Below are 15,049 nucleotides of genomic sequence, written 5' to 3'. Positions count from 1 at the left end.
GGCAAGGCCAGAGTTGATGCCTACGCTTGTGCTTGTTTTGCCTGGGGCCAGACATCAGAAGATTAGAAACAGCACTTGGCAGATGTGGGAAATCCAGGCTCGGGGAAGAAGCATTGACAGAGTCAGCCCCTAACAGTGGTGAGAGTGTGGCAGGGTACTAGCACATTCCACGAGTCTACACAGTTGGATTTCAAAGGGTAGCATGTTGAAGGTAAACATAGACTGTATATGGAGAGAGTGATAGAAGACACTGCTTTCCTAAATCGGATTCCAAATGTAGTCACCAGAAACATTCATGAATTTCTCAGTCACTTAGATTGAGTGACTGGCTGGTCTTGGAGCCAGCCTACAGGGGAACAATTTCCATTCTTCATAGAGATGACAAAGCAAATTAATGTCTGTTCCAGATCTCCTGGACATGGGTGGATGATAAAGTCAGACTCCTAATTTTCCAAGGTAATGGGAGACAGCATGAGTAACCCAATCCAAACATCTCATTGCGTTTATCAATTTTAACTTCTCTCCCTCTTCCTGTACCTCCCATCCCCCATCCCTACCCCCAGCCCTCACTGGAATGAAAGTCTTACTAGGGCATCTTAAATGAAATGAAATGGACTGATTTAAGTTTTAATATCTTTCCTTGGCTCAGACTTTAATCAGACACAAAATAGAAAACATAAAGTAGAAAAGAAACAAAAATGCTATATGCTGAGTTATTGGTAATTAAATAAGAGTTTCAGCAGAAAGTTAAAGAAACAACAAATAAAGATCCTGTGTATGCTGTCTATTGATTTTAAACACTAAAAATGAGAAAGAGAACATATGTTGATACTAAGTGGCATTAATCGTTAGATCATTTTAAGGTATCGTTTTAAATTCCTTTGACTCAGACATTATTTAATTCGATTTTTGTTTTAGTTTTTCTGCATTATGAGTTTCTGTTCTCACTTGTTTTATAAATCTCACAGTTTGCTCAATTCCTTTTAATTCACAGCAACACGTTTTAACTTTCTTGCATTTAATTCAAGAAACATTCATGGGGAAAAGTGAAAAGTAACATTTTATTTTTTTAAACACCATGATTATTTAAAATTCTGTCTTCCTAAACAAATAACTTTGGTGTTTTTTCAGCTTGAAGGTTCAGATATCCGGGAAATGGGAGTAAAAGGAGAATCAAAGTAACTTGTGTAAATAAAGAAACAAAAACTATATTTCACTTACAACATTTCAGAATTGTGTTATTAATGCTCTTTGAAATATTAAACCTGCAAATGTAAGAATAAAAACAATATTTTTCATGTAAAAAAGAATGTCGTACCTGTTATTTTGAAGTTTAAGTGCTTTAGTTTTAGCACTGATATCATAGATAAAATGTTGTTGGGTAATTATTATTCTATTTTCTGCTGTTGTGTTTCCCAAGATGGTGATAACAGGATAACCCATCTGGAGTGTCCACTGATCCATTACTTCTTGTATATTTACATATTTCCCATTTCTTTTTAAAGCCTTTACAAGAAAAAAAATGTATAAATTAGTTTTATAAACATGAATTATCAACATAATTAACATTAAGACATTTTTATTTCTATTTTTACTATTTACCTGAATATGAAAACATTTAAAGTCATTGAAGCCAATATAATGTGTTAGTGAAATTAATCTTCTTGCCCTAAGTTAAGCCTCATACATGTATATAAAAATGAAAGTTGTATTAACATTAAAGTTTCTATATAACATAAAATAAATGTTATTATTAAAGCAAATCCCTGAAGCATCAGGAATTATTCCCATCATGTCTAGTGTCACATTTAAATATTTGACCTTTAGAAAAAATTATTTAAAACTTCAATTTTTTTTAACATGAATATCTTACACCATGTTAAACTTACATTTCAGAAGTATTGTCATGTTTGAAAGTAGGCGAGGTATCATTTACTACCATTTGTAGTTTAGTTTTAAACTCCTTTATTTTATAATATATTATAAAAAACAAAAAATCAATATGAACAAATGAAAAATGTAAAAAGTAAAAACAAACTGTCAGTGTCAATAAAGGCTATGAATGTCTTATAAATGCAATTCAAATATTCAAGTAGAGGTTTTGATATTTGAGCTTCCTATACTTTACCTCTGATAATGTATTCCAGAGATCATTTCTGGCTGCATTGCCATACTTATGAATGGTTAAATAATCCTACAAGAATATAAAATTGTAATTATAATTCAAAGGTTAAACAGTAACTACTAAACACATTTATTTCTCAATTAATAATTTTCATTTGTTGGAATTATATTAATAAAAAAGGACATAAAAGAAGATAAATAATCTCATTTAAAAATATTCCAAAGAGATTTAACTATAGAATATCTCCTAATTAAGTCGTCGAACAATATTAATCTCTTAAAAATTATTTTCATAACTATAATAACTTCTTACAGATATCCAGGGTCAAAGATCTTTCTCTAACTGAGCAAGTCAACCTCAGTCAATTCTGAAAACACTACCTCTTCAATGAAATATTTAGAGAAACCTTCCCATCAGGCTTTTGCGTTAAAGTGTTGAAAAAGAAATATTTTATGAAAAAAAGAAAGAGCTAATATATGCTGATATTAAGAGGGATTGCTTTGCTGAAAGAATACTCTCTTCACAATCTGTCTCCAGTTCAGTGGTCTCTCTGCAAAGGAAAGGCTGCCTATTACAATAATGATAAATATTTATTTCCATGGATTTGAAACACACATTAATATCTGATAAGAAAAAGTCATTCCTAAGTTTATTTAATATTTTGGGCCTTAGGACTTGCAATTTTTAATGTTTAGTTATTAGTGGTAAAACCTATACACTTTCTATCTGATTCACACTTTGTTCTCCTCTAAGAAGCATGGTTTGTCTCCTCAATGTGCTATTTAGTTATGGCTGGTTTGCATTATTTTTTCTGATTTCAAAACAGAAATATGAATATGAAAATAGTGTTATATTGTAAAAGTCCCTCCTCCTTCATTTGAAATTCCATGATCTCTGCAACATATAGATAGTAGACAAAATCCTAAATTACATCAAAGTACAGAAAAGAAAAATGCTGACCCCTTCAGTACTTTATATGGAGTGGGCTACCTGGGGATAATTAAACTTGGGGGAAGCAAAGTTTCTGAAATACAAATTGTAACACCTGTGACAGGTTCAGCTTTTGTTGGCAACTCACAGCACAGCAAATGGCAACTCCCACTTAATCAGATGCCTAGAGATGCAATGTCCAACACTAACTTAGCAACCACAAATTCATCATTGCCATCAGGTGTTATGAATAACTTTGTTAAAAAATATAACCCTGAATAACCATTCTGAATCCTGATTTGGCTTTGAACATTCCATATGAGGTTTTTCAACATGAACCCAGAGACCAGGATTTAACTATTTCAGATTTAACTTTCAAAATTATTCTTTATGCTTTTTTTTCACTTAAATGAATAAACTTGGGAATAAGATTTACAATATAAATGTGCATTTTATTTTATTTTTTAATTTTTTATTTGAGACAAGATCTCACTCTGTCACCCAGGCTGGAGTGTAGTAGTATGATCATGGCTCACTGCAGCCTTTACCTCCCAGGCTCAAGTGATCCTTCTTCCTCAGCCTCCTCAGTAGCTAGGACTGCAGGTGCACACACCACCACATCCAGCTATTTTTTTTTTTAAATTTTTTGTAGCAACAGGAGTCCATTATGTTGCCCATGCTGGCCTTGAGCTCCTGGGCTCGAGCTAGTCTCCCTCCAGGGCCTCCCAAAGGGTTGAGATTACAGGCCTTAGCCACCAGGCCTAACTTGCATTTTATTTTAGTGATGTAATAATAAAAGGTGCTAATATTAGAACTCTTTACTCTTAGGTTCTGTTTATGGGTAGTGCTGCTAGGCTAATTCAGCAAAGTGGAAATAAAGGAATACTATAAAATCCAATATACAATTTTCTTCTCAAAGATCATAGAAGTCTAACTATTCATAATATGAGTTGACCTTGTCCTAGTATCGTCAGTTTGAACTATTTCTTCCCTCCTCAGTTTAGAAAAAGGTTCAAGTTTCCACTTCAAGCAGGCTGAAATGAAAATTATCCAGACATAAGAAGCAATTTCCAACTTGCCTGTCTCTGTATTCAGGGAAGATAACATATCTTCTTGAACTCTCAGTAACCCTAATATTCAGATGTTATTGGAATTTTACATGTGCCAACTTTTTAAAAAAAGTTTCCCTTTTTTTTAAAAGAGAAAGCTTGCATAAACATACTCACAGCTTGAATTAAGAAAATTTTGCAGAATTATAAACAAACTTAAAGGATAATGAGTGTGTTTCAATAATCAGTCATCTATTTTTTTTTCATTAATTCCACAAAATGTATGGAGCACTTAGTGTGTTCAGGTAACTTTCTAGTACAGGAGAAACAATGGTGAAGAAAAGATTACTGACAACAACTACAAATACTGAGATGTGATTTGTGTAGGGAGATTTCCATGACTGAAGCTATAGAAGTCTTGGTATAATAACCACTTGGCAAGATGAAATCACATTTAGTATCTCATTGAATAAAAATATTTTAAGTTCTTTTCAAACCTCTAAGTCAGTGAATATGAAAGTCCTTAGACATATAAATCTGAAATGGAAATCTAAGTTTACATTTATGTGTATAAAAGTCAGTCTTCAGCAGATTTGACATTATGACATAAAATAGAAGAATGTTTTAATATTAACTTTAAAAGAATTGTGGTTTCTCTATACTAGGTATTTCAGAAATAACAGAGTTATTGTAAGGAATAAAATAATCACCAGAATATTCTTAAGAGACATAACAAATAATACAGACTGATTAAAAGTTAAAATTCTATTTAACAAGAATATATTACATCTGCCTATGGAGAGAGGTATCATAGCATAGTGGTTTAAAATGCAGTAACAAGAGCCTGCCCTGGTTCAAACACAAGGTCCAACATTCACTAGCTATATGAGCTTTAGAAAGCCATTTAACTCTTCGCACCTATCTTCACATATATAACAATGGGGATAATAAAATAACTACTGTATATATTTTTTTTGAGAATTGAATGATTCAATATACAGTGTTAAAAGAGTGAAGAGTGCCTAGCACATCATAAATATTCAGTGGTCATTCTCTCTGGTAATCTTTTTAATAATCTCAGGCTATAGGTTGGAAAACTGAGTAACCGAGAAGGAAATGCATGATTATCAATAATAATGAAAGAGCACAGCACATGAAAACAGTAATATTTGTCTCCTTTTTAACACTGTGCGAGTTGCCTTATATTTTATCTCATTCAATCCACACAACAACATTAGAGGTAGACATTATTATCATCATTTAAGAAATCAGAACATTGGAACTCAGAGTCTTCAGCCTACATCCAAACCCCATGCCTGTGCCTGCCCAAATCCAATATCCAAGATATCCAAGCCACATAGATAACTGAGTCCTATTAGCCACATAACTGAGTCCTATTAAAAATGGAACTCATTATCCTCCCCTATATTGGCTCCTTTTGGTGGCCCTTCTCCAGTGAAGACCTTTTCATCCACCTCTAGCAAAGAGTTATCTTGATGCCTTGATCACCCTTTCCACCATATTCAATTAATAATCAACGACCTAAATATACTCCAAGATTCCCACTTTCCCATACCTGTTTGTCTACTCTACAGAATCTTACATGGGTGGTGACAGCTGCCCTTGCTCCTGCTTTGTCCCTTTCACATCTAGTCTCTCCCACAAAGCCAGAATATTTTTGATCAAATACACACATAAATCCCTGCTATGTTCAGAATATAGTCCAAACTCCTTAATATAACCTAAAAATGGCCCTCATAGTCTTGTCCCTCTGTATTTCTCAAATCCCATTTGTTAACTTGTTGCTCCCTGCATTAATTTAGCCACTTTCAGCTTTCTGAAGATGCCTAATGGATATTTTATCTCACTTCTGGTTCTCTGCACATGCAATTCTCTACATATTCTTTTCTCCTTTGCCTACCTCAATTCCACTCAATTTCTCGGACTCAATTTTGAGGCATTTCTTCCAGGAATCATTCCCCATCCACTTCAACCTCCTTCCTAATTCCAAGTTAAATATCTCTTTTATATTGTCACACAATGTTCTATATAATAGCATTTATCCCACTGTGCCATAGGTGCCTGTTTATTAGTTTGACTGTTCACACAGTCTGTAAAATCCGTGAGAGTAATGATCCTGCCAGTCTTGTTCACCACTATTTAACCAACATCTTTGTGCCCAGTCTAGTACACAATAGGTGCTTTCTCACTCTTTCTCTCTCTTTCTCTCTTTCTCTCTCTCCTCTCTCTCCCTGTCCTCTCTCTCCATATATACATATATATATTTAAAATGCAGTAATAAGAGCATGTATGTGTGTGTGTGTGATTTGTCTTTCTTTTTGCAATATTTGTTTCTGTTGATAACTGACAATGCAGTAAGCATAGATTTCTTATATCTGTCAGGATCCCCCAAAATATCATATTTAAATATTAATACAGGACATAATTCAATATTTCAGTATATATTTGTCAGGCATATAACTTGAAGGGATACATGCAATTGCATATAATGTCATCAAAAATTGTGAACGATTACATACGAGACCATTTTTGTTTTATTTCATTTGCTAACAAGTGATGTGTTTCATAACATGTCATGTGTAAAAGCCAACAGGACTAACAAAGACAAGGGGAAAAGTAAAGAGTGAGTTAAGGAAGTAAAGCACTATTATCTTTTAAGATTTACATGGAAATAATTATGGAATAATTGCTTTCCTATTAATGAGTCTTTTAGCATGCTAGGATAGAGGACTAACCACATAAATGGTTTACTCCTTGAGACATAAAGGGATGATTCCACAAAAACCATATGGATTCATTTACATGTGTTTAGCTGCAGGTAATAAGCATCCACCCTAGAATGACTTTTAAAATAGGAGTATTTATTCTTTCCTATCATAAGTAGGTAGGACAGAGCTGCAGCCACTTTCTTCTGGAATTATTTCGGTCCCACCCCATCTATGATTTAGCTCCATTCTCAGGTTCGTGGCTAGATGGCAGCAGCAATCCCAAGCATCATATTCAGATGTGACATTGTACAGAGGAAAGATACAGAATTTCTTCCTGAGAACCTCCTTTAAAGCATCAGGAAAACTTCCCCTCAAATTCTGCAGCAAATTTCCCACATTTGTCATTTGTCAACATTGCATCATATGCTCTAGCAAGAATCTGTTACTGCATCTTAAGGGAGCATTGTTTGAAATTTACCCAAGGAAAGACATAGTCCTCTAAAGTATATGGCTGTTTATAAGAGGGTGAGAACTTACAAGAAAAAAATCAGAATTCAGCTAATAAAAAAGAGAGGACAGCTAGGTATAGGGAGACCACCACCAATAGTGCTTTCTCCAGTGAGACAGGGTACAGCAGCCTGGGACTCATTGACACTGGGAAGTAGGATGTCCTATAGTTGTAAGACTAGTCTGGAAATGCTAGGTAAATTCAAGCACTGATTTTTCTGACTATGTGACAAGAAGGCTGAAGCAAGAGTTTGAAATATTGTTGCTTTCTATCAAGAATAATTGTACCTCAAAAAATTTGTAGTGGGCATTTGTCATCTTTTGGCTTTCCAGCATTTAAACACCAGTTTTATAGGGGGCAATCACTCACTATGGAATCTGGGAGGAAGGCAAAATCCCTCTATTGAAATGGAAGGGACAAAATACTAAATATTCCCTCTCCACTTTGCCTGGCAGCTAAAGCCTGGGCATGTGCTCTGGCCTCAGACAAGGGGATGCTTCGTCTTAGGACTATGAATCCTAAAAGAGTAGTGCCTGTCATGGTGACACTGAGGGTCCTGTGGTAGCCACTCTAATGAGAACAGCTGAACCTTCACTCCTGTGGCATCACCTTGGCTACATCTCTTGATTTCTGAGTCTCCTTTAGTTCTTATTCTACTTTGTAAGCCTGGTTCTTCAGCCTTCCCAATGATTCAATGGGCTACCTATATCCTTCAAATAATTTCCTTTCTGCCTAATTTAACCAGAATTTGTTTCTGTTGCTTGCATAATACAACCCTCATGGGTTAAGCAAAATGAAGGAAGGCACTTCTACATTATCTTGGCAACCCCTAGTAAGAAATTAAACTATTGCCTACAACTTACACAAAATAAAAACTAAAGAACACTAAATTCTATTTAGTACATCAGTTAGGATTTTGTTGTTCTTATGAACAGTAGATACGGCGTAAAAGACAAGTATACTTAATTTTTATGTTTTAAAAGCAGACAAGAATGTTGGAGAGAAAGATTAAAACTGAAATAAAGTGCAGAAGGTTCTATAGACTGGGGGGCAGACAGAGTGACAACAACAAAAACATTTTAAAAAGCAACACTTTTGTCTTAAACAAAGCTTCCAAAGCAGAGGCTTCTGAACTGAGAACCGTAAGTTCTGAACTTATACATTTGTAAGTATGTGCATTATTAGAGTAAGATGATCTTAAAGGGATCCATAAACAACAACAAAAGTAGACTAAAAGCATCAGATCACAGCAAAGTCACACAAGAGTTGAATAAAACCCATTTGAAGCCTGGCCCATGCACTTCAGAGGATGTTTTTACATTCCCTAACCTTGAGAAACAGGAGCAAGGAGACTACAACAGTGACAGATGACCAACTTAAACAAAGAAAGCTAGACTATAGACCAAGGTGTCTATTTGGATTCATACCTAGAAATTGATGGAAATTTTAAGATTAAGTAAAAATGAGTAACAAATCCCTAAGAAAGCTTTATGCAAAGATTAAAAAATAATATTTATATTTTAATTCTATTAGATAAGAGTCAAAGATGAAAAGGTATAAATAATTATTGAAAACTTTCTTTATTATTAAATTATATTAGGTTTCCAAGACGTAACTACAGTATAATAAGAACGATTACTAAACTTTTTGAGGTATAGCAGTTCAAGCCACCGGACATGAAAAGAAAGAAAGAGATGACAGATTTAGGAAAGAAAGCTATTGGAGAGATAGAAGAAGAATAGTTGAAAGTCAGTTTCCATGGTTTGTATGCCATTCTGATTCTGAATTTGTAAATGTGTTTACCCTAAATTTACCTTTAGAAGTGGCTTGCTTAGATACGGGAGTATTTAGATAGTTTGCTAGGAACAAAAAAGGCATTTTACATGTTCTACAAATCCATTACTCCACCCAATTAATGTAAATTTTGTAAGAATAAGTATATTTTTATAAGTGGCTGCTAAATATAGTAGAACATCACAATATTTTAAATCAAAACAACCTGCCAGCTCATGAAAGTTTTTCTTGCTTGTTTGCTTTAAATTACAGACAATGGCATCTTCTCACATCACTTTTGTTTTCAAATATCTCCTATGTTGTAATTATAGATCATACCACCAATTCCTCAACATGCAGGCACATGACCAGAGTTACAATATTTCCACTGTAGGATTTGTATGCCATTCCAGAACAAGGTGACAGGGTCCTACACCTGTCAGTGAAATAATGTAAGTGTCATAGTCTATAGAGGAGTTCTGGGGTACTAAAATATTTCTACCTCTCACTTTTGCTGCTGGCATGAAATATTACTGAGACATAAAGTGAATCTATTGGTAAAAATGAAATTTGTGAATTGCTTTTTCTGAATACCCTGATAAAGGGCTTTGATCACCATTCACTCCCAAAATAGATAAATTACATCCTGGTTGGTAAAAATGGACCGCTTCTTGTAAATCAAGTTGTCCACTGATTGCAGGCATGTACACAGAGTTCCCCTCTCCCACCTCTTTGCTCTCTCAGCCCCAGTGCTGGTGACAATTTGGGAAGAAATGTAATTTAGTTGAGAAAGAAGGTATATATAAACTAGGTATAGGTATTAACCCAGGCTGATTCCTACCAGTCATGTGATCTTGAATAAAGTATCTATTTTCTCTAAACCTTAATTTCTTCAACTGAAAAATGTACATAATGTAGTGCTTACCTGATAAGGGTATGCACAGAAAATGATATAAAACAAATAAACGACTTAGAAAAATACCAGCCACATAAAGAATCCAGGAAACTTCAGTTATTTTAATAGCAAGATAAATGGGAAAAAAGGGCTAGTGTCAAAAGTCTTCTTCAATCTTCCCTCCAAGAGAAGCCAAAACGTTCTAGAGACACTATAAGAAAATTATATGGACTTGGCCAGGAGCGGTGGCTCACTCCTGTAATCCCAGCACTTTGGGAGGCCGAAGCACTTGAATCACCTGAGGTCAGGAGTTCGAGACCAGCCTGGCCAATGTGGTGAAACCCCGTCTCTACTAAAAATACAAAAATTAGCCAGGTGAGGTGGCAGCCACCTGTAATCCCAGCTACTCAGGAGGCTGAAGCAGGAGAATGGCCTGAACCCAGGAGGCAGAAGTTGCAGTGAGTCGAGGTCGTACCATTGTACTCCAGTCTGGGCAACGAGAGTGAAACTCCAAATAAAAAATAAAAAAATAAAAAAAAAAAGGAAAAGAAAAGAGCAGAGAAGAGGAGAGGAGAGGAGAGGAAAGGAAAGAAAAGAAAATTATATGTACTAACCTGAAGGAGGAAATTGCCTGGGTGGGGTGGGGGGTGTGGTGGAGCAGTAGAAAAAGAAAAGAAAAATTAAGAACAACACTTCCTTTAGGCTTCTGGAAAGCTGCTTAGAAGACTTCCTTCCACATACAGGAAAGTAATGGGTTTTGGACAGTTCTTCCAAGTTGTGGGGTCTAGCAGCCTGTCTTTCACAGAGCTCTACTGAGATGACAAGACCCCTGATGGGCAGTTCATGGAATGGGCACATAAATTCGACTCAGCACAAAAGAGACTTACCCAAGCTGGCACTAATGCAATAAAGACACTAATCTTACTGTTATTATTATTAATGGTGGGTTATTTGTCTATCAGATTCTTCCTGTCTTCTCTTCCCTGAGTATCCAGATTAGATTTCATAGATCATCTTAATCAAATCCTGGGAAAAAGCCTCATCTTTTTTGTTGTACTGTCCTTCAATTATAGTAGCTTGGCAAAAATCCCAATCCTGGAGGAATCCAAGTATTTATCTAAACCTGTACTCATACAGCTGAATATCGCAGAAGAAAATCATGCCATTGAAAAGCTGAGCTTACGATAAATTCATAATCACCAAATTCCAACAGAAACTCAAAACTGTCAGAAAGTACCTTTCTACTCTTTGAATTCTCTATTTTCAAATTTCTCCACTTCCCACTCTCATTTCACTTTCATTCAGCTACTGACCTTCTCTCAAAAAACACTGAAAAAATATAAGTCATCAGAAAGGATTTCTCTCATTTCCCCATTGCCAGCTTTCCAAATTTACTGGAGATAAGTCTCCTATTAAAGACAAGTGCCTCACCTTCTCAATGAGCAAGGTCCTGGAGTTATTTCTCACTTCTCCAACATTATCATCTCCTTTCTCTGCCAGCTTAAAACCATTACAGTTCCCTCTCATCTTTAAAAATAAAACAAAAATCTTCCTTAGCCTTTATCCCCCCCCCCCACAACTGACCCTGTTTTTCTTATCTCCTTCCTTGAAAAATTTGTTTAATTTTATTCTACATACTGTTTCCATTTCCACATTCCCATTCACTCTTTATTTTTTTCGTTTTTGTTTTTATTTATTTATTTCTTTATTATTATACTTTAGGTTTTAGGGTACATGTGCACAATGTGCAGGTTAGTTACATATGTATACATGAGCCATGCTGGTGTGCTGCACCCACTAACTCGTCTTCTAGCATTAGGTATATCTCCCAGTGCTATCCCTCCCCCCTCCCCCCACCCCACAACAGTCCCCAGAGTGTGATGATCCCCTTCCTCTGTCCATGTGTTATTGTTCAATTCCCACCTATGAGTGAGAATATGCAGTGTTTGGTTTTTTGTTATTGTGATAGTTTACTGAGAATGATGATTTCCAATTTCATCCATGTCCCTACAAAGGACATGAACTCATCATTTTTTACGGCTGCATAGTATTCCATGGTGTATATGTGCCACATTTTCTTAATCCAGTCTATCATTGTTGGACATTTGGGTTGGTTCCAAGTCTTTGCTATTGTGAATAATGCGGCAATAAACATATGTGTGCATGTGTCTTTATAGCAGCATGATTTATAGTCCTTTGGGTATATACCCAGTAATGGGATGGCTGGGTCAAATGGAATTTCTAGTTCTAGATCCCTGAGGAATCGCCACACTGACTTCCACAAGGGTTGAACTAGTTTACAGTCCCACCAACAGTGTAAAAGTGTTCCTATTTCTCCACATCCTCTCCAGCACCTGTTGTTTCCTGACTTTTTAATGATTGCCATTCTAACTGGTGTGAGATGGTGTCTCATTGTGGTTTTGATTTGCATTTCTCTGACGGCCAGTGATGGTGAGCATTTTTTCATGTGTTTTTTGGCTGCATAAATGTCTTCTTTTGAGAAGTGTCTGTTCATGTCCTTCGCCCACTTTTTGATGGGGTTGTTTGTTTTTTTCTTGTAAATTTTTTGGAGTTCATTGTAGATTCTGGATATTAGCCAGATTCAATGCCATCCCCATCAAGCTACCAATGACTTTCTTCACAGAATTGGAAAAAACTACTTCAAAGTCCATATGGAACCAAAAAAGAGCCCGCATCGCCAAGTCAATCCTAAGCCAAAAGAACAAAGCTGGAGGCATCACACTACCTGACTTCAAACTATACTACAAGGCTACAGTAACCAAAACAGCATGGTACTGGTACCAAAACAGAGATATAGATCAATGGAACAGAACAGAGCCCTCAGAAGTAACGCCACATATCTACAACTATCTGATCTTTGACAAACCTGAGAAAAACAAGCAATGGGGAAAGGATTCCCTATTTAATAAATGGTGCTGGGAAAACTGGCTAGCCATATGTAGAAAGCTGAACCTGGATCCCTTCCTTACACCTTATACAAAAATCAATTCAAGATGGATTAAAGACTTAAACGTTAGACCTAAAACCATAAAAACCCTAGAAGAAAACCTAGGCATTACCATTCAGGACACAGGCATGGGCAAGGACTTCATGTCTAAAACACCAATAGCAATGGCAACAAAAGCCAAAATTGACAAATGGGATCTAATTAAACTAAAGAGCTTCTGCACAGCAAAAGAAACTACCATCAGAGTGAACAGGCAACCTACAAAACGGGAGAAAATTTTCACAACCTACCCATTCACTCTTTAACCTACTCCACTGAAATCGATGAATTTACAGGCTACCTCCATTTAACATTGTTGGCCACTTTCTTGTTCTTGAAACAAGCTCTTCTCTAAGCATTTGTGACATGATGCCCTTGGTACTCTGCCTGCCTCTCTAGCTGTTCCATCTCAGTCACCTCCACGGGCTCCTCCTTTTCTCTTAACCTCCAGTTGTTACAGTTGTTCAAGGCGTGTTTCCAGGTCCTCATCCCAGAAACCTCAGAATCATTCTTGATTACATTCTCTTCCTTATCTCGCATACCACACTCTTCACCCAATTTATCCCTAGGCCCATTGTATTCGACCACTAAAAAACATTTGAGATCCATCTATGTCTCTATTTCTATGAACTATTTAAGCCTTGATAATCTCTCACCTGAATATGAAAATATCCTCCTCACTTTTTTTGCCCAATCCCTTTCTTGGTATGCTGACTGCCCCAATCCCAGCATATTAGTACAATTAGCCAGAGAACTGTTCTGTATGTAAATAGAGCCTTGTCATATCTAGTTTAAAACTGTTTAATACAGCACTTGGAATAATATGGAATCTTCTTAGCACAGACTATTGGGCACTGCATGGTTGGCTGCTGCTCACCTTACCTACCTCTTGTTCTTACTAACTCTACTCATCCATCAGTTTCTTTCTTTTCCTAAAACATGCTCAGTTCTTGTCTTAGCCCTTTGTAGGGCTCTTCCCTCTTCTTGAAATCTCCCTGACCCCCATCTTTCTTCCTTCAGACCTCAGCATACCTACCATCTTCTCAAGAAGGATTCCCTAAACACCCGAATTAGGGTTGCTCCAACCACCCACTCACTATGCTTTCTCACAGCATCCTATTTTTTGCTTCCTAGCATTTTTTTCACATTGAGCAAAAAATATATTTATTTGTTTTTTCCCATCTATCGTGTGTCCCCTTTATCCTGTTACATGATTCATGAGAACAGGGGCCATATCCGCTGTGTACAGCATGCCCTGAATATTTGGTACTTATTATGATGTCTGACATAGACTAGATGCATAATAAATACATGTGGAATAAATGAATGACTGGACATGTCTAATGGGTGGGGTATGTGAACTGTATATATAAAACTAAGCAAAGCTGGTATAGGAAGATAAATTATAATTTTGTTTTGTTAGCATAAAACATTAAGAAATGATTTTTTAACACTTATATGTGTTATTGTTCTTAAATGGAAAAGAAAATGATCAGTAAAATATCATAGGGAGAAACCTTGAGCAGAAGAGAGAAGGTGAATACAGGAGACTGATTGGAAAAGAAAATTAGATTCATTGTAACAAGTACCATTTCTTTTTGTGCCATGCTAACATGAAGCTCTCTCTTCCATAAACAAAAATACAGAGGTAGACCAAAAGAGATTTTTGGATGCATATGAATCTTTTGTAAACCAGGTTCAAAATATGTAACTTAAGTCTTTGCAACACTCCTAAGCCACTAATTTGTAATGTATTTTTTCATAACAATAATTTTTATATATTAAATATAGAGGAAAAATAGTTTGTAGTAAATGTTATAGTTTGTTACTTTTATAACTATATAAAGTTACTAAAAAGAGAATAAGACCTCAATTTTAATGCATAAGACACATGGATAAATGTTATAAAAGAATAAATGAAAAGGGTGAAATGCAAGCAGAGAATGTATTAAAATATTTCATAGTCTCATTTATGATATAATGTATACACTGAAATAATGGAAAAAGTTTTTTACTTGCTAAATTAGTAAGAA

At 35.6% G+C, this 15,049-nt stretch overlaps 1 protein-coding gene across 2 annotated transcripts in view; it reads right to left on the bottom strand.

The window, feature by feature from the left end:
- The window catches only part of TRHDE (thyrotropin releasing hormone degrading enzyme), a 392,470-nt gene that overhangs the window by 97,730 nt on the left and 279,691 nt on the right, over positions 1 to 15,049 (bottom strand). Inside the window, exons 8-9 of one of the 2 annotated variants that reach the window (XM_002823522.6) lie at positions 2,129 to 2,194; positions 1,319 to 1,506 (exon numbers count right to left, since the gene is read on the bottom strand). In XM_002823522.6, the coding sequence (XP_002823568.4) occupies positions 1,319 to 1,506; positions 2,129 to 2,194 (254 nt within the window). The remainder of the gene's footprint in view (positions 1 to 1,318; positions 1,507 to 2,128; positions 2,195 to 15,049) is intronic. The other variant, XM_054527400.2, reaches the window with a different exon arrangement.

Source organism: Pongo abelii, chromosome 10 (genome assembly GCF_028885655.2).
Source record: "Pongo abelii isolate AG06213 chromosome 10, NHGRI_mPonAbe1-v2.0_pri, whole genome shotgun sequence".
NCBI classification, from domain to species: Eukaryota; Metazoa; Chordata; class Mammalia; order Primates; family Hominidae; genus Pongo; species Pongo abelii.
The sequence above is the reverse complement of the archived record's forward strand: the minus strand, read 5'-3'. Positions and strand labels throughout refer to the sequence as shown.